The 19,655-nt window shown below is 40.9% G+C and overlaps 1 protein-coding gene across 1 annotated transcript in view; it reads left to right on the plus strand.

The window, feature by feature from the left end:
- The first annotated feature begins 687 nt into the window (after nt 1–687).
- The window catches only part of LOC112993412 (succinyl-CoA:3-ketoacid coenzyme A transferase 1, mitochondrial), an 80,129-nt gene continuing 61,161 nt past the window's right edge, over nt 688–19,655 (plus strand). Inside the window, exons 1-5 of the mRNA XM_064502173.1 lie at nt 688–888; nt 2,535–2,643; nt 4,041–4,131; nt 16,439–16,574; nt 18,211–18,360. Coding sequence (XP_064358243.1) covers nt 811–888; nt 2,535–2,643; nt 4,041–4,131; nt 16,439–16,574; nt 18,211–18,360 — 564 coding nt within the window. The 5' untranslated portion in view covers nt 688–810. The remainder of the gene's footprint in view (nt 889–2,534; nt 2,644–4,040; nt 4,132–16,438; nt 16,575–18,210; nt 18,361–19,655) is intronic.

Consider the following 19,655-nt stretch of genomic DNA (forward strand, 5'->3'; position numbering starts at 1 on the left):
TGACCTCGCCTCACGTCTGGGGGCAATTCCGCTTCTCCTGCCTCCACGCTGCTTCCCCCCTTTTCCTGTGGATCTTCCACCAGCCATCATTAGGGCACAAACGGATCACCTCGGGTATTTTTAGAAAGTGCAAATAATGGTGGAGGCATGCTGCGAAATTTCCTTCCCGCAGCAACAGTGCTGCAAGCAGCAAAAGGCATCATGTGACTGAACAAGTATCCATCTATTCTAGTAACATTTTTTCCATGCAGACGCAGCCTCCCAGCGCCCGGCAGACACCATGTGCTCACAGGCCGACCCCGAGCGTGCAGCGCTGCGCCTTAACCACTCAAAGCCCGTGTCTTGGCTCAGTTCTGGTGTCTGTAATTCTCGGTCACAAGTCGCTAGGACAGAAATCTAAGGTGTTTTTCTGACTGTGTAAGAAAACAGTCCGCACGTAAATCAGCAAGTCTGAGGTCATGTCGGAAGCCTTGGGAGACGGCTTCCCGGGGAGGCGTCCGTGGCGGCGCCCCTGGGTCGTCCGTGGAGATAATGGGGCGTCACGGGCAAAACGGGGCTGAGAAGTTTAAGACGGGGACGGCCGGCGGCGTTAACGCGCTCCGCGCTTGGCCTTGGCCTTGGCCTGGGCCTTGCCCTTGCCCCTTGCGCCAGGCTGGCGCGCAGGCCCGCCCCCGCCCCGCCTCGGGCGGCGCTGACGTCAGTGGCCGCCGCGGCCGAGCCCCCCACGCTCCCTCGGCCCACGTGACCGGCCGCCGCCCGCCCGCGCCCCTCGCCGCCGTCCCGGCCCGCTCCGCTCCGCTCCCCGCGAAGATGGCGGCCTGCAGCCTCCTCCTGCCGCCGCGCGGCCCCCGCATCCTCCTGGCCGCCGCGCGGGCCGCCCGGACGGAGGTAAGGCCGGCCCCGGCCCCGGCCACCTTGGCGGGGATGAGGGGCGGCGCGGCTCGGCGCGGGTGGCACCGCCGGCGGGGGGAGATGGGGGGCTGGAGCTGCCCCTTCGCGGAGGAACGACGGTTTCTATTTCGTTTAATTCCCGCGGCGACATCCTGCGCCCGGCGCCGCTCGGGGGGCGGTGGCAGCAGCGCCGGGGCGGGGGAGGCACAGCTGGCCGCTGCCCGGGATGCGGTGACCTTGGGCGGCGGGGGCTGGAGAGCGTGCTCCGGATCGCCTTTTTTTCTTTCCTCTGTTTTTGGTTTTTCTTTTTTTCCCCCCGACGTCCGAAATCGCCGCGCGGTTACAGGAGGCCGCTTTAAATCCCGGTCCCCGCAACGTGTTTTGCCGTTGTTTGCTGCTCTGCCTTCTCTTACGGCCGCTCTGCCGCAGTTTAGGGACCTCGCCTGCTCTCCTGGTCACCCCCACCTTCATCCCCCATGTGCTATGGGCAATAACTCTGTCTTCTGCAGCCTTCGTTCTGCTAAGCCGTTTTGCTCTCCTGTGTTACCTCCTTCTGTTCTGCTGGTTGTCCTAATGGCCTGCCTGTTCCCACTTTATTTCAGTCTCTCCCGGCCCCGGGCAGCCAGGCTGGCAGCCGGCGGCAGGTGCTCGGCCTCCCGGCCCGGGGCGGCGGCAGCGCGGTGCCCTGCGGCGCCTCGGCTCAGCGAGAGCTCACAGCCCTCCAACAGCGGAGGGGGCGGGGAAGCGGCCGGGGAGAAACGCAATTAGGACAGTAGGGCAGACACCCTTCCTAGAGGTATCCAGCCTGGTGTGGCATGACACAGCCTGCCTCATCGTAGCTGTGACCTAGTTTTTCTTAACCTGGCTTTATAATGGCTTTATAGTGCGAAGTCTAGTTTTGGGGGTGTGAGTTCTGTTGACTTCCCACCTGCCCCCATTTTTTTCTGTTTGTCGCCAACTCACTGATTCTGGGCTGTTCTCCAACAGCAGAAGGAGCTCTAAAACTGGATCAGGAAGCTGGTGGAAGTGTCACCCTGTCGATGCCAGTCCCTGCTTGCAATACTGCCAGCACAGTGCAGTACTTTGTGGTGTTCATTGGCCTCCTCTCCAGCTTTGTGGGGGTGTTGTCCCCCTACTTCAGCAGTTTCTGGTTGCCTGCTGTGCCCAGATATCTTTGAAGCTACAAGCAGCTATATACAAGCTAGAGCAGTCTTGCTGTAACTCGTGCTGAGGAATGAGCATTTGAGTCTGCTTAAACTGTTGACAAATTTTGACTTCCTGTAGTATAGGATTCAGAAATTCAAAATATCTTTGAATATTGTCAAATTGATGAAGCTTGTATTAGGCCTAAAGCATTCATCATGCATATGAACAGAATAGCAAAATATACTATGACTTGGGGGGAGAGAAAACAGATGGGTTCACTCTTGCTTTAGAGATACAAGAGTGATACTGGTCCATAAAGGATGATGCAGCTGAACTGTCTGTGTGTTGCTTTCTCTCTCTTCAAACACTTAGTGTCTAGAGTGGAGATATCAGTCTTTTTGTACATCCCCTTACTTAGTTACGGGGATAGTCATCATTATAAATCTACAATATAATGCTTTTGGTTAATTCACTTGTTTCTATTAATGTTGTTCCAGATTTGTGGGTGCTATTTTTCTACCAGCTGTCAACGCAACACCAAGTTTTATACTGATCCTGTGGAAGCTGTAAAAGATATACCCAGTGGGGCAACTATACTTGTTGGTGGTAAATATTAAATTCTTTATGGATGAAATCTTGTATCCTATTATACAGATACTTCTATCTTGATTCTTTTTAAATTAACTAATTCAAGAATCCTTATTCTTATTTGGGTATTTTAAACAAGTGATTTCTTACTGCTACTCATGGGACAAACTTTTTCAGTAAGCAAGTACCTGTTTGCTTGTTAGGGGAGGAAAAATCAGCAGAAAAATAATTATTTTTTCCCATTAATGAAATACTAGATTTTACTTGTGCCAATTTGAATGCAAAATGTTAACTTGGGCTTTTCAGGTTAGCATTATTATTTCAAATGGTGTGAAGTTCTGGTTTGATGAAGTTTATGGTAGCATTCTCTATATTCTGTAGCTCCTTGTCACTGCAGAAGAGTCAAGAAATTGGGTCACACTGGTTTTCAGTGTGTATTGAGCTTTTGAGTCTTCTAGGTGATTTTCAGAATTTCACCCAATTCAATCCACTTCAAGAAAAAAATCCCTCTGTGTAATTGGCTACAACAGATTTTTAGTACTGAAGAAGAATAATGAACATGGTGTCGTAAAATGTGGGAAACATCACTGGAGATCAGTAATGAGGCAAAATGCCTAATGGGAAGAATTACTGCATTTTTTTTTTTTGCTTGATGGGAACAAAGGAAGATCTGAGGCTAAGTGGTTGGGAACAAAATATTAATAGTTCTATTGCTAGAGCCCACTCTAAGACTTTAGGTGCCTCAAATTTGGCATGGTACTTTGTTAGGCATATAGGGTTCTTGCATCACAGGTTGAGTTTTAGGCACCTCAGCCTGGGTGGAGTTCTGGGTTGTTACGCTTGCCCTGTCACAGATCTTCCCCAGCAGGTTAAGATTCCCAGATTATTATCACCTGATGATAGGCTGTACTCTATGGGAGACTCCTGTTTGATGGTGCAGCAAAAAAAAAATGAAGATTACATAGGTAGAAAGAAAGGGTGAAATAATGAGTATAACAGCAGAGTGTAGCGGTTAGGACGCACGTTAGGAGAGTCAAGGTTCTCTAGCCCTGCTCCAAAGGCCATTTATGTATGAGCAGACCTCTCACAGTTAAATTGCTTTCATCCAGGCTGGGAAGCATGTGGTGACTCTAGGAGATTCCAGCACTAGAGTGCAACTGAATAAAGCTTTTTGAGTCACACTTCTGAATTTCAGTACTTCAGATTTGGTTTAGGTGCAAAGTTAATTGTTGTCCACTACTCTTATTCCAAAAAGGTTTCTTTCCAGAAATATTTGGCTCTTTAGTCATCTAAGAAGCTTGTTCTCATCTCTTCAGGAAAGATTTTCAGTCAGCCAGTGCATGTTGCCAGACTTTTAATTAAACTGTGTTCTTTCAAATACTTGTTACATATGCAGTTTTCTTTATTTTGCATAGGTTTTGGATTGTGTGGGATCCCTGAAAACCTCATAGGGGGTCTGCTGAAGACTGGAGTAAAGGAAATAACTGCTGTCAGTAACAATGCAGGGTAAGTATTCATGTATGTCCCTGGTTTAAAAAGTACAGACTAAATATTCTGCTTACATGGGTAGGTTGATATGTATGAAAAAACCTTACTTTTCTTTGTATAAACTTTCATATCAACTCACTTAGCTGTGTTCACAAGTGTTATTTTTGGAATGACTTTTAAAAGTAAGGTATAGTAAAGCCAGTTTTGTCAGGGAGTAGTTGTCACTGCTGGAGAACATAGCAGGTACATGTATATTTATATGCGTATATAACTGGTGGACTGTAAATGAAAAATCTGACTTAGATGCTTTAAATGTGATATCAGTGATTTTGTATGTGTATGCAGTGAAGTACAAATAGGATATTTTTTTCTAACTGCAATTTGATGCTTTTTGACAAGTTTTTACTGTAGTTCAGTTATTTAAAAAAATGGAGAATTTTAATAACAAAGGAATAGGGAGCCTTTTTAGTAGGTCTTGTCTGTTATTTTTTTTAACATTTCCTCATTAATGTTCATTAGTGGAGCTTCATTAATACTTGTAATTATGATTTCCTTCCTTGGGTTGGAAGTCTCCATCTGTTCTGTAGAAGTGCAGCCTTTGTATGATTGCAGAACAAAAGATGTAGGGGAAAAAAGATTGGGAAGTTGTTTTCTCCTGTGCCTATGTCAGAATACAAGAAAAAGGAGTCTGTTATGTGAGCCAGAAAGGTTCCCTGGGTAGAAAAAAGTTGGTAACCCATGTGGAGTAAAAGTAGATGTCAAATTCCACTCCTCCAGCCTTGCCAAACAAATGAATTAGGTTGAGTTTTTCTAGCAGTGCTTGATGCTACTTTTAGCTGTATCATCACATCTCCCATATACTTTGTCCATAGGTTTATATCCAAATATTACTGTTTTTGTTTTTTTTGTTTTTTATTTTTTCACATGAGTGAAAAACTCATGTGTCACACTTTAACATGAGTTAAAACCAGAATACCATTCAAAAATGGTATTTTAAAATGCCGTGGCTGTTTTAAAAATTACTGTCCCTTCCTGTGTTACTCAATCATCATGTTTTAGTTTTCATTTAAATCACCTCTAATAAAGTTTAGTGGTAATAGAACAAGGACACAGCAAAAATCTGTATTGGTCTCTTGCACTACCTCTTCAAATGCAGATTTAAACATTAACAAAAGTTGCTCTTATTATCTACTCTGTTGTTGATAGTGTTGGCTGGATGATAAGATAATACTGACCTGTAGATTGTTGAAACACTTTTTTTTCCTTTTATCATTGCTAGTTTCAGTGTTACTAGCACAAAATTTGATACCAGGAGCTAAAAATTTGAGTAATAAGTTTATCAGTAAATTTCTTGGATACATCATCTTGAGAATCTTGGAATATTCTTCTTAGCAATGATTTTGACAAATCTGAACTATCTGACTAAATTGGCAAAGTATGTGGCCCTCGACTCCATTACAAAACTTTTTATATTTAATACAAAGCCACTTAGCTATTGATGGAATCCATTAAGTAGAGAAAGCTATAAGATATTTATGTTTAGTTCTATTAAGCTTCGCACTTCTGTTCTCTCCTGTCTGAATTCTTTTGCCAGCCTTAGAAATAAGGTACCAGTCTTATTTTTTACATTTACCTATGTTATATTGAAAGATAGTTACAGTCCCATCTTCTAAGGATGAAGTTCAGCATGTCTTATACTTCATTTTTATTGAAAGTGCATCAAGCTTGCAGTAGCACGGTCACAGATAATGCATATTCGCATTGTTACTTGGCCCATAGACAGTCAAACTCAAGCCCCTTGGAGCCTTTTTTAAAAAACCATTTCTGTTGAAAGGAGGAAGGAGAGAGGAAAAGCCCACAGTACTTTCTATTCTCTGTTGAGAGTAGAGATCCATCACTTTCTGAAGTTTCTGAAAGACAAACGTATATGTAGGTAGAGAGATTGCACCGAGGTTTTTTGGGAGGGAGGTGGGGGTTTGAGGGTGAGGAAAGAGTGGAAGGAGAAGCACTGTGTGATAGAACTGAGAAGCAGCTATTTCGTGTTGTATTCTGTATATTGTTGGTGGTATTCCAAGCTGGAATTAATTCAGCACAGAAGAATGCTAACTCTCCTGGTAATTCTGCTGTCTTTGAGGCTGGAGAGAGAGATTGTAAAAGGTTTGGTTGGTAGCAAAGCATAGCTTAATTCAGCTCTCCTTGAAACTGGTTTTCCACGAACACTGATGGCAGTTAGATAAGCCTCTCGCAGACAGTATGATGGTCCAGGCCTCTGCTTGGCATACTCAGAAGCTGCTGGTATTTGGTCTGTCTCCAGGGCCGACTTCTGGAACCTCTGCAGGTTTTCAAGGTGCTTCACACTCGCATCCTTTTCCTTTTGTATAGCTGCTAATGACTGTTACCTTTGAGGAGCAGTTGGAGCAGCAATTCTGCTAGGCTTTCCTTGTAGAAGCTATTGCATATGATGATTAGAAAATGTTTAGGGACAGGCATAGAGTCTAGTTTATAAAAAGGCCTGGTTTTGGTCTCTTGTCTCATGCTGAACAATTCCATCTATTTTGAAATTCACTCCAAAAGAAAATATAGTCTAATCTGTTGTTTTTATTTATTATATTACTATTATATGGAACTGAGCCTACTGTAATTCTGTAGGATTTGGGATCCGTATTAAAACAGATGTCATTCATAAAGTCAGGATGCTCAGTTGGCAGTGAATGATACCAATTAAGTATATTGTAATATCATACCAAAAAAGTATAGTGATATTACCAAATATTGTGATACTAATAAATAGATTTGAAAACTGAAGTAACCGGCACAACCTTCATATACCCTGAAGCAACAATTTTGAGAGGATGAATTGTTCCTGTAATCTTAGGTTGTTGAGTACTTTGTGGGATGAGTAATTTGCCGTTTTCCAAGAGACCTCTGGATTCAGTGTTTTGCTTTGGCGCTGTTATGCTGCAGCTGATGCCCTGCTGTGTTTCATCCTCCTGACTGCAGCCGCTTTCTATTCTCCAGCTCTTCCAGCAAGCAGGTGGTAATTGGCTGTGGTCAGGTTTATTCAATCTGCGGTGGGATTAGCAGGCAGCTTGCAGTCAGAGAAGGAAAGGAGCAAAGTACTTAGACAGACAGCTTATTATGGAGAACAGTGCAGCCACATGGACTAAATCACATGAATTTCAATATGTGTGAACCACAAAATATGTTACAGAGCTATCTGTTTATAACTAAAATAGCAGCAATAGAGACATGCATTTCACTTGCATCTAGGGGAAAAATGTTAACAGTACCTGTGCTTAATTAAGCTGGCAGTTCTGAGAGAGTAGGAAGTCCGGAAGCACTTCTGCCAACTCTCCCTCTCCTTTAGCTGGAAAGAAGGTTCAGCAGAGCTTAGAAACACTTGGCAGTATCTGGAAACAGCTTTAAAGGAGTGGGGTGGCTACCAGTTCACACCCAGTTCAGTGTAATGGGGAGGAGATTTCTCATGCAGGTCCTTTCTCCATTCGCAGAGTTACTGTCAGGGAAAGTCCTTATTTCGGTCTATCACAAGCTTGCAGGGACAGAATATACAGTGGAGTAGGGGTGCTCCAGTGTACCTCCTCTGTTTGGAAGCATGTCACTGCTACAATGTGTTGTCTATTGCTTTGTGTTGTGCTAGCGCATGCACTGTGTGCTGGCTAGTGAAACATCCCCTTTAAGAGTAGTTACTCTTTTACCAAGCCAAAGCAAAGCAAAGTGTTGGAAAGAGAAGCAAGACAAATATCCAGTATCTCTGATATTTACACAGCTCACTGCAAGGAAACTAGAGCCTGTGAGGGAAACAGTGAAAGCTACCATGGTGGGTGGGAGTGCTTCTAAAACACCACCTCTCGCACCTTCCCTTACGACTTGTTTTGTCCACATTTATTCATATTTTAGGTATTTCCTTTATGATACTTGATTATATGCCCTTTTATAGTTAGAGGGTTGTGTCTCAATAAGCTACTTGAAATACATTTTATTGAATCTTTGTGGCATATTGCTAAAATTTGTTTTGCTCCATGTCCATCAGTAGTTTTGCAACTTTCTTGTTTTAAATCTTGACTCAGTAAATCCCCTGTGTAGTTGTGGTTACTATACAATACTTTCTAGCACGTGGCTGTTTTATCATCTGCCTTTGACTTCATGATAACCTTGACTTCATGGTTACAGTAGACTTGGACACTTCAGGTCAACTTAACCTCAGGTCAACTTAACCCCTATATTGGGCTTATTGTTTCAGGATCTGTGTTGCAACAAAACTATGTTCTTATGGCTAACAGTTATCAAAATGAAACGTTTAAAAAGAAGGTTTAATATTGGCTCCAAATGGCTGATTTTAATTATGCTTTATGAAATGGATAACTAATTTGGCATATAAACTCATTCTAAGAATAACTATCTTCTGTCTCTACCTTCTCAGTAGACTGAATTTGGGCTGGATGAAAATAAAGTCTGTTAGTTATACTGGAGGCACGTGTGGTCTGACAGTTATATCGAATGAGCTCTTTTCTTGTTTTTTATCTGTTTTTGATGCTTAAATGTGCACTCTTTTTGAATGAGATAGCGTTGAACCGTACGAATGTCATTGTACTATTTACAGTAAAAACTGTCTGAACAGTTACAGTTAATATCTCTGATTCCTAATCACTTAGAGGATCATCGAAAAAGGAGATTGACAGCATGCTGTCAGATTATCACCGATTCAAACTGTCCTCTTAAAAGGCATTACCAGTTCTTTGAACCTTTGATCTCTGTGCTCTTTGTGGAGAAGTTTTTTTTAGGTTATGCATTCGTAAGGAGAAAATATGTTTGATAAACATTTGAACTGTCAGTGAAGGTGCATGAGTGTTCCTGAAAAGTAAGAAAGTTATTTATTTATATTGACTATAAAGGCCTGGTTTTCATAATGGGCTAATTGCAGTTGCTGAACGTCCAGATCAGGAACTATTCTCTGGCAGTCTTTTAAAGCACAATTTAGAGACTAAACTTCTTGCTTCTGTCTGCATTCCATATTCTAAAACACCAAAGGTATTCTTCTACTCTTAGCAATTAAATACTCTGAATTGAAAGGATTAATACACATTATCTATGTCAATTAAACTAAATTTAAGATCTCATGTCTCAGTCATTGCTTTGAGTCATATGTTTCTGTTAAAACCAAAGTGTCGCCACAGACTTCCCGTTTGTTCTTGGATATGTTGTTCCCATGCACTAATTACTTCATTATTATTATTTATGTGTAAAATGCCCTTGGGTAGAAGCTGCATTCCAAATTCACAGACAGTTGAGAAATTTTTCACATAGTATATCAATAAGGTGTAAAGTGGTTTTAATAGGCACAAATTTGACAAACCCTTGGTTCAGAGAGCTTAACTGTGATTGAAAGTGTATGATGGAGTGGGAAGAAAGCTTGTCTGTTCACAAAGATGTGATCAGGGTCATGCCCCAAATATTTTACACTGTGTGTATCTTTTTTTTATATATGTGAGAAATCTTCTAAACGTCCCAAGTTAAATATACTCTAGAGATGAAATATAAGGGCATCAATGACTTTTATTCCTTCTGACAGAGTTAGATAAAAACCCACTCAGGGCAAGTTTGCCACAATAATAGTGATGAAAGCTTCATAAAATATTTTTGAGGTTAAGTTGAATTTATTTTTTATTTACTTGTTTTTTTAATCACCATTCTTCATAAAGATTCTATTCAGGTGCTTTATTACAGATTTTAAATTGCTGACACTGTATGAAGTGTAAATCCCTGAAGATGTGCCCAAGTCATCCTGCTAATTTTAGTATTTAGGTTATTTAGGATTTTTGGCAGGGCAAATTGTGCTAAACTTTGCGCTACATAAAACTATTGAGAAATCAGCTGTGCAGCTGCCTGGCTTGCCAGTTTTAATTCCACATGTGGGAGGCAAAACAAGTGTAGAGCCCAGCATGGCTGTGGAACTGTGTCAACTTGGTTTTAGAAGAGTGACAATAAAAGTTAACTTTATCTTTTAGCCACAAGACTTTTGAATAATGATGCATTCATGATGAAATTCAAATATTTGAAAGGATTAAGTCTATACTGTATAACTGCACTGTAAGGGCAAAATATGGTAGATAGCATTTTAAATTTCTGAATGCAGTTCATTGTTTCATTTGCTTTAATAAAAACAACATACTGTTTCATAGTTGAAAGGAACATGGGAAGATGAGACTTCGCTACAGACATAACTATGCAACATCTTTAAAAAAATCTTCTGCCCTCACAACTTTTTGATGGATTTGCCAAATATGCCTGCATCAGTCATTCTTAAAGCAGTGGTGCATCTTTTGGGGAGGAGGATGGCAGAGGAAAAGTACTGCTGTCAGCAGTAGCTGTAAGGATGGAGCAGAGATGAAGTTAGCGGAGTAGAGAGGACAGAGTTGTTCTAAAAAGGCTTTAGTAGCAGAGGGAGAAGGGTACTGTGCAGGTGCTGCAGAGAAGGAGCAGAGGGAGTTTAAGGCTCAATAGAATCATGTGGGTAACTTGCAGGGCAGGCTTCATGACTCCCAGCAACCATGGACTCCCTTTTTTCTTCCCTCTTTGTCCCCTCAAAGTGAAAGAAGTCCCAGGCTGCTGAGCTGGGCGCTCTTCAGTGCATTGGTTCCTTTGTCCTTTGCCATGGGCTGAGAAGGTGGCAAGACAGGTTCTGTGTTTCTGGAAGCTGTGAACTCCTGCGCTTCTTTCTGTTCTACCTGTACCTTCTCCTGACCTGGGCCTTCTTAGCTTTTGGGAGCTTCAGTGCTTCTCTTTTCCTCCACTCTGCCAGTCACCTTCCAATACCTTCTGCCTCTTTTCTGCCTCCCATTAAACAGTTCTCATTAGGAGAGATGGGAAAATATTCTGGGCAAATGGAAGGAAAAAAGATGGCTGAAGACAGTGTCTCAAGGATCAATGGGGCAAATAAACATTATGTCTCTCTAATTTACCTCTCCATGAGCTGAATCTATTTCTTTCCCCCATTAGTCAACTCTCATTCCTCATCTTCCCCTCATTCTGTGTACTGTGCTGGGAGTGAGGGAAAGAAAGGAAGCAGAAACAGAATATTATCTGAGTTGGCTCCTTGGTAATCTTTCAACCTAATTCATGGGAGAATATTGTGGGACGTAGTCTCACTGTTAAGCGCCAGGTAGATGGCTGAGGAAGACAAGTCATTAAGAGTTGTTACGTGAGTGATTGTCCACATTTATTTTATCCTTGATGTGCCTGCGCTTTGGTGTCTTCTGACAAAGGACATCTGGTGGGGCTGGATGCTGCTACTTGTTTTCTGCACAAAAGGTATAAAGGGTCACTGTCTGGTGCTGCCAGGATTACATTTTATAATTCTTCTTGTGGAACTGCAAATGTGCATCACGAAGAACTTGGATGGTATCTTCAGCCACATACCTTCTTTCATGTCAAGTTTCATGCCATAGTTCGGGCTGTCTTGTGAGCCTGAAAGCTGAAGTCTGTGCATCTAAGACATGCAAAAGAGGCAGTGATCGATGCATCCATCTTAGCTGGGCAGCATGTCTGGACTTCTCAAAGAAGCATGGATCTGTCAGGAGATAGAATTGCATGCAACTTGGAGCAGATTGTGTGAAATGAAACTCAAAAGCTGATGCTACAAAGTAAAACAGATAAGACGAAGCATCTTTTAAGGGGAGAGAGAGATGGAGATTTTTTCTCTTTCACAATCCTAACCTTTTGCCAGGAGAATGTCTAGCTCTGGAACAGGTCCATCCATTATTAAGTTTCGTACATAGCTGTACAACACTTTGGCCTGCAGAACGCCTAGAGAAACTGCACATGTATCAGAAGTTGACTAGTGTCTTTACAGAAAGCATTCTGCAGGAGTAGGACCAACTGAAAATAAGCCCTTTTGGAGCAACAGCAATTTTGAAGAAATCCCAGTTTCCATTTGAGGTGGAGCTTTACCCCAGGATTCTTACTGCATGCATTTCTTTCTCAATTCATAGTCTCCAGGAGTAATGTAGTAACCCTCCTGTCCTTCGGATTCCCCAAATTGTGAGAGGAGAAAGGCCAGGTAGTTAGCCACAGTAGTCATGTTAGCTCCTGTTTGGCCAACACACTTTAAATCTCCGTGACTTAGATATGCATGTTAACCTTTCAGAACCAGTGACTTTTGGTCTTGATATTATATCCCAGGAATCTCCACCTCAGATCCTGGACAGTCCTTGGATGACAAATACGGAGAAAGTCTTTTCTGTAAGAGAAGTAGAAAAAAGCCGTCATGCTAACCGATACGGTTCTACAGAAGTTTCCAGCATTCCCAATGAGGGCAGCCATTCTGTCCTAATTACGCCCACTTTTCCTGGATACCTTTAAATCTCTTTAAAATGACAAATAGGGAGAGAGTTTAATTATCTCAGTTTAGTGAAAGAGGAGCAAAAAGCCTTCTGAAGATCTTTTGCCAGAGTAGTGTGCAAGTGTAGGTCCAAGCCTCCTTTTTTTCTGTGTAATAATACAATTTTTTATTCCATACATCTTTGGGCTCTGTAGAGCTTGGTGTGTGATGCTCTTGTCCGCTTGGAACTTTTTAATCTCTTCTCTATGATGTTGTACAATGTGTCTTGTTACCTGGACTGCCAAAGAGATAAAGGTCTGAGAGTTGTGGATTATCTTTCATTTGGAGGGCACCCTTGGTGTGTTCCCTTTGACTGCTTGCAATATATTTGAGAATGGTGGGCTGGGTCTTTCTGGGATTCTTTTTTGGCTAAATCTTTTATTAGAAAATGCTGATACTAGTTTTGACAGAAAGGTTTTGTAGGTCTGAGAGGGACAAAACAGTAGAGAGGAGCGTACTGCTTAATAACCAGAGCTGCGTGATAGTGATTGCTTTTTCTCATCTCAGTCAGTAGAACAGGGACTGTGAAGTTGGGTCAGCTGCATTCTTGAAGAGTGTCATATTCTTTTTCTCTGTTTCTTTCATATATTCTGTAGATTCACACTTCATACGAATATAGAATGGGAAACTTAGAAATCTCAACATTTTTGAGGCGAAAAAGAAAGCATTCTGTGTCTAGCACTAATGTGTGCTTTCCTTCTTCTGGCAACGCATGTAACGGCTATGTCAATGTCCACCGTACCTTTTTCCTTCCTATCCAGGGCAACATGTTTTTATTACGCTCACCTTTGACTAGGTATTTAAAAGACTGAACGCAGCTTTTAAAATGCATATCCAGTATGTATTCTTTCTCCGTCCATATGCTCAGGGAAGGACATTTTTCTTTTTATGGCTGCTATTTGATATGGAGGGCATTGCCTGCAAGACTAATACTTTAGAGAGAACATTTTCAGCATAAATGTAATTTAGGTGAAAAGTCCTAGGAAACTTTTACACCTAAAAGAAAAAGACCAAGAAGGTAGCAAAGTATGGGAAAGGAGAACAAGTAACTTGTAATCACAATAAAAAATGTTATACTGTGAGAAATTTCCCCAAACCTGACACCGGTGTCTATTTTTATTCTGGGGTAGAAATGTCAATTAAAGAGCGAAGGATAGGGAGAAAGGGAGAGAGAACAGTATTTTGACTGTTCTGTGAAATGTTGGTTTCTTAGGACATTCACATATAAGAAACACAGAAAGCAGAAAAGTTTGAATAAAATGTTCAAAATGACTTTTAGGAGGGACACAAAAGGAAAACTGATATGCCCGAAAGGCAAAAGGATTATTTCAATGATGCAGGTTGCATTGTTAATGAAGATGGATAGTGCTATATTCTTTTAGAAATTTACACTTAAAAATAACCATACAAATAACAGCAATTGGATTTTGTGGTGCTGCTCTGAAGAGGAAATGCCCCAGGGATTGGAGATAATGTGATATCAGGCAGGCAGAACTTCTTGGTGTGTTACTGTCTGATGGTAAAAATGCCTTTTCTAATTGTGCTAGGAAAATGAAATTGTATGACCTGTGTGCCCAGTGACTGGTCCTCACTGCAATTTTGTTTTTAAATAAGTTGACCACCTTTCAGGTAAGGAAAGAGAATGACTTAAGAAGTGATGAACTTGAGCGATGAGCCTGACAGAGAATAACTTTTGTCTATCTTGTTGTCTAATTTCTATGGTGATCTTTGTAAGTAAAGGCTTTTGTTTGAAAGAAGTTATCTTCCTGTAGTTGATGAGAGACTCAAACATGTCCATATGGGGTCCTGCAGGAAGATGTACAAAATCCTGTTAAGGATAATGTATGCCAGTTGCTGCTTCTGAGATTGTCAGAGCAGGGATTATAGATCTTGGTGAAATGAGGCAGAAATTTCTTGAACCATTGCAAATCTGCTGCTGACTCTCACTTGCTATCCCTTTCTCATGTGCATGTGCACTCAGAATTTTTGGTCTATGTGTGGAAATCTCATGTCTGCCTGTTTCTATTTCATAGCTTGCAAGTGTTGAAATGTAAGGGCACTATTAACTGGAGTGAATGATATGTGAAAGTAACAAATCGTGTTCTGTAGGCAGTTCAAAATCCTGCCCTGGTTGTTCTTGTTCTGTTAAGCACTGGACACTATTACATCTATTCTTTCACTAGCTGGTACTCCAGTTATCAATCCCCATTAAACTGCTGGTAGATACTGGCTGCTCTGTTACATTTGCTTATTATCTTTTGTAATGAGAAGTCAGGGTTTGGTATTCTTGTGAAAGGGATTTTCCTGCTCTTAGTGACCCTATATAGTAAATCCTGTCACTTACATGTTTTTATCCCTTTCCTTGCCCGCAGGACTCCTGTTTCTGTTCTGTTCTCAGTTCTTTCAATTCCAAACTAGTGAAAATCTTTGCTGTAGGGAATTAAAAATATAGGTTGTTTCCAGGCAACACACACTCTCAAGGTTTTGACATTGGAACATTTTTGACATAGTGAAGTATTGCGTTAGGGTCAGATTTTTATAGGCCAGAGCTGGAGAGTGGAGAAAGCTTTTGAAATAAGTCAAGGAGAATATAAATCCAATCAGAGAACTAAATCAGAGAAGTTTGTTTTGCATCCTCTCATGCAAAGTTTCCGAGATGCCTGCGTATGCATAGACCTGGGCTGCCACATCTTAAAATAGTCCTCATTATACATGCAACTGAGAAGTCTTTCTGACTGCACGTCACAGTCTGTGTCTGTGCAACTGCTCTGAATGCTGTGATAGGAGAAGAAGAGCCGTGGCTGGTACTGCTTAGCCTCTGTTCCTTCCAGTCTGCCAACACATGCAACATATGCTATGGAAAGCCAGTGCCATCAATCAAGAAGATATTTGTCCTGTTGTAATAGTAGGCAAGTCAGGCCTGATTTGGCCTGAAGAAGAGAAACTTGGTCTCTTTTGCGACTTCAGAGTAATCACTTAGGAGCAGATTTTTAAAGCTAAAGGTGGACGTCCACCTAGTCACCTGGTTCTCTTAGAAATTTAGACTTTCAGCATCTCTGTGTTTGAAAAACAGTGAGAGCTAAACATAAACTCTGTTTTGATCAGTTGGTGTCTGTGGAGATTTCTGACGTGGGAAATACCGTATATGACACTACATCTGTCAAAGTTGATTAATCAGTATTAAACTTCAGAATAAAAATGGATGGCATGTGGATTAGGTTCATCATTACCTCTTTTAAACTAAAAAAATGAGAACTCTATACTGTTTACTTTCTGAATCTAGTCTTTTGAAAGGATGCCCAGAGATAGCAGCTGAGATGTCTAAAATAGAATCCGGTTCAGTGGAGTGCTAACATAAGTTAAATGAGGTTTGGTTGTTGCCCGAGGGGTTCTTTCCTTTGACCTATGCTGATTTATCATGCAAAATATCTCTGCACTCACTCAGCACCATAAATTGATTTTTAAAGTTTTTTTTATTTTTTGAGTTATGAAGCTGTAGTATTTTTTTGCAAGCAAGATTTTAAACAAAAATTAAGTCTTTGTTCACTAAAAGACAGATTGTGCCTTGTGACATTTTATTAATTAATAAGACTTTTTGAGGAGGCACATATATAAAATAACACTACTTGTTAAATTGCTATTTGTAGCTGTTACATGTGAAATGTCTTTAAAATGGAAGTTTTGGCTGTATTTGGTGTATTCTTCCCTTGGAAGAGATGAGGTCTGAACATTAGACTCCTAAATTTTAATTGTAGCTTTGTTGCTTTTTCCCCCCTGAAAGCTGGAATTTGATGTCATCTCTAATTCCTTATGTCTAAAAGGGGGGGAGATAACATTTTATCATGTTAGCTCATTAAACCATATCAACTTTGAATACAACAAAATACTTTTATGAATGCTGAGTATTGTCTTTCTTTTTCTACACAGTGTTGACAATTTTGGACTTGGTCTTCTGCTTCAGACTAAGCAGATAAAACGCATGATATCATCATATGTTGGAGAGAATGCTGAATTTGAACGCCAGTATTTATCTGGTGAGCTTGAGGTTGAACTTACACCTCAGGTAAGAGTGGGTCTTTAGACTGGTGATTTCTTTTTGTCTAAAATAGTGATTATGATATGGTTTTCTTAAGGTGCTCTTTTAAAATTATTTGGCAGTCTAAATGTTTTCTCTGTACGTATATGTGCAGTAAAGACAGGTGGTAGTTGCCATCTTCAGATCATGGGCCGTAGACTGCTGCTGGTCTGTTAAGAACTGACTAAATATATTCTGTAAATTCCTTTTACAGCTTGTTGCCTTACATTCATTTTAACTAAATATATATAAATATATATGTTTTATTGTACAGTGTTTGGTTTGGGTAGATCTCCTGGGTGGTAGAAAAACACATGGGGTAGGCCTTGCTCCCTGCTGTGGTCCATATAAGGGGAAAAAGAGTCAGAGAATCCCTGGATTACCGTATTGGTCGCATTTCTGTGTGCTTACAGGGATGTCGTGTGCGCAGTGCCTGCCATCTAGTGGTTAGGAATCGAAAGAGGCGCTTTCAGTTCATTGTGAGACTTCAGAGGTTAAGAATACCTTACTCTATTGTGCTTATTGGTTAAATCTCAACTGAATTAATCTCTGTACAGTGTTACGATTTTATTATTTACAGATTTACTTTTTAGCACCACAGTTGTAACTATTTTAGTGCTGCCAGGCTACATGCATAGCCTGAATACAGTGAGATCCTAAGTGAGAGTAGCAGTCATATGCCACTGAGATCTAGTTTTGCAAAATTAGTAATATAACTTTAAAATCTGCAGCATGTCACTGTGTGGCATTTCCAAATTTCCATCTCTTCAAACACATAACTTGCTGTGTGCAGTGCACAAACAAATTGTGTAGATCCAGCAGGACAATACTAGGGAAAATGTGACCTGTGTTTTGGAGACTGTTAAGCTAGATAATTGACAATGAGGATCTTTTCTTGCTTTAAATTTGAAAAAATATTAACAAAATGTGTGGTAGGACACTAGTGAAAGGCACACTTTTCTTGCTAAACTCCACAATTGAAGCTGATAAGGAATTTGGGATGTTAGTATCTGTGATCTGGCTGGACATAGGGGAGAGCACAAGTAGGGTGGTGAGACTGAATGGAAATGCCGTTCCAACAGCTTCTTGGCATTTTTGGCAAAGGGAAGCCAGATTACTTTACTCCTTCTTCTTTCTTAACCTGCTATGCGTGGTTGTCTCGACTTGGAAGGAGATATTTATTAAGTTTCTCCTGAGATGTTGGAGAATGAAACATAAACAAATATATAGGATTCTTATAAAAGAAAAACCTCCTAGAATATGTAGCTAGATGGGGAATAGAATAAGAACCGTGTACTCTTTTCAGAGTAATAGTTTGTGAAACAAAATTAAGGACAGGTGTTACAAAAGGCACAACAAAATGCTGGGGCCTGGGAGTCAATTTTGAATTCTGTGACTGTGTGCTGTTGAGCAATTCATGGCCAAGTGTGATGCTTTTCTAGCGAAATCCTGTCCAAGTCCTGCAAAGGAGAGCTAATGAGAGGAAGAAATAGATGATGGTCTACTGAGTTCAGAAGGAAAAGCCCCAAATGATGAGATATAAAAATAAGTTCATGCAAGTGAAACATCAGAGTTTGACTTGATTTTTCCAAGTGGCTAAGCTGTTGAGTGTGTTCTCCCATAGGGTACGCTTGCTGAACGCATTCGAGCAGGAGGAGCAGGAATCCCAGCATTTTACACCAGCACCGGCTATGGGACACTGGTGCAGGAAGGGGGGGCACCTATCAAATACAACACAGATGGTACCGTTGCCATTGCCAGCCAGCCAAGAGAGGTAAGATATCATTTTGTTATAAGGAAGCTTTGAAAACTGCATTTCTTACAGATTTCCAGGATAAATAGTAATTTAAGCTTCTCCATGCCAAGTTTAACCTTGACATGTTGGATTAATAGCATGGCTGTGGTACTGTATGCATTAATTTCCCTCGCCTGTCATTCCTGCTCATTCCTGTTCCCTGTGAAGTGCTAATAAAGTTCTTCCCTCAGCTTTAAGGTGACTTAGCATCAAGAAACTGATCCAGGGGAAAACCTTCCCTGCTGAGTTATTCTTCACTTGGCTTAGTTCTCTGACCTGGTTCTCTACGTTTTAAAACAAAATCTTGTACCAGGCCTGTGCACTGCCCAGTATCGATTGAAAATAAGCTGCTATAAGGGAGGCAGGTGCTCCTTAAGTAGTGTCATATAGATTAAGCAGCCCTGCAGCTGAACATGAAGCTTTAGCATTAGAAGAGACAAGACATGTTCCTGGTAAACAGGAAAAAGCTCAACCAACACAAACATATTCAGCAAACACATATGCCAACAGTTGAAATGCAGTTTAGTATGAGCCTTTGAAATTGCAAAGAAATAAAAAACTGTGCGGCTTCCAAGTGAGAAACAAGGACTTCATACTGAAATTTCTATACGAGGACTTCATATTGAAATTGGATGGAGAATTTGGAGAAGGGAAGACATTTCTCAGTAGTATGACTGTACTTAAAGAAATGGAATGAGACTGATGCTGTATGTTCCATAGGCATTATACTCTACCTGAAGAGCCTCAGTAGGATAGAGGTAACTTTTTTCCCCCCCAAAGATTTCGTATATTTTATACCTGGCATTTCCATTATCCCATTAATAAATTAGTTTTTTTTTTCTTAATTTTCTTACTGAATATGTCATTATGATATTTTACCATTTGAAGAACTGTTTCATTTATTAAATAGCTTATAATTTTGGTAGCAGTTTTCTTCTCCTTTTTACATTTGTTGGAAAGTGTATCTTACTCTCCTTGGCCTTTTGGGAGGCTAATAACATTGCTAACATCATTTGGTCAAATTCATTCTCCAAATCCATTTCACATGTAAGTGTCATTTTGTAAAAGGAGATCTGAGCTTTTATAGGAACCCAGAAATGACTTTTGTTGTACTCCCTCCCTGTCTCAGAAATTTTAGGTTATGCTCCCATAGTACTTGTGTATACTCTAATCGTCTTCTACACTGTTAGGAGAAAAGCTGTTTCATGTTTCTATATAGGATTTATGTGCTATCTGCTTGATGGTGACTGGCAATTATAAATATAGATACCATC

Source organism: Dromaius novaehollandiae, chromosome Z, assembly GCF_036370855.1.
Source record: "Dromaius novaehollandiae isolate bDroNov1 chromosome Z, bDroNov1.hap1, whole genome shotgun sequence".
In the NCBI taxonomy this organism is placed as follows: domain Eukaryota; kingdom Metazoa; phylum Chordata; class Aves; order Casuariiformes; family Dromaiidae; genus Dromaius; species Dromaius novaehollandiae.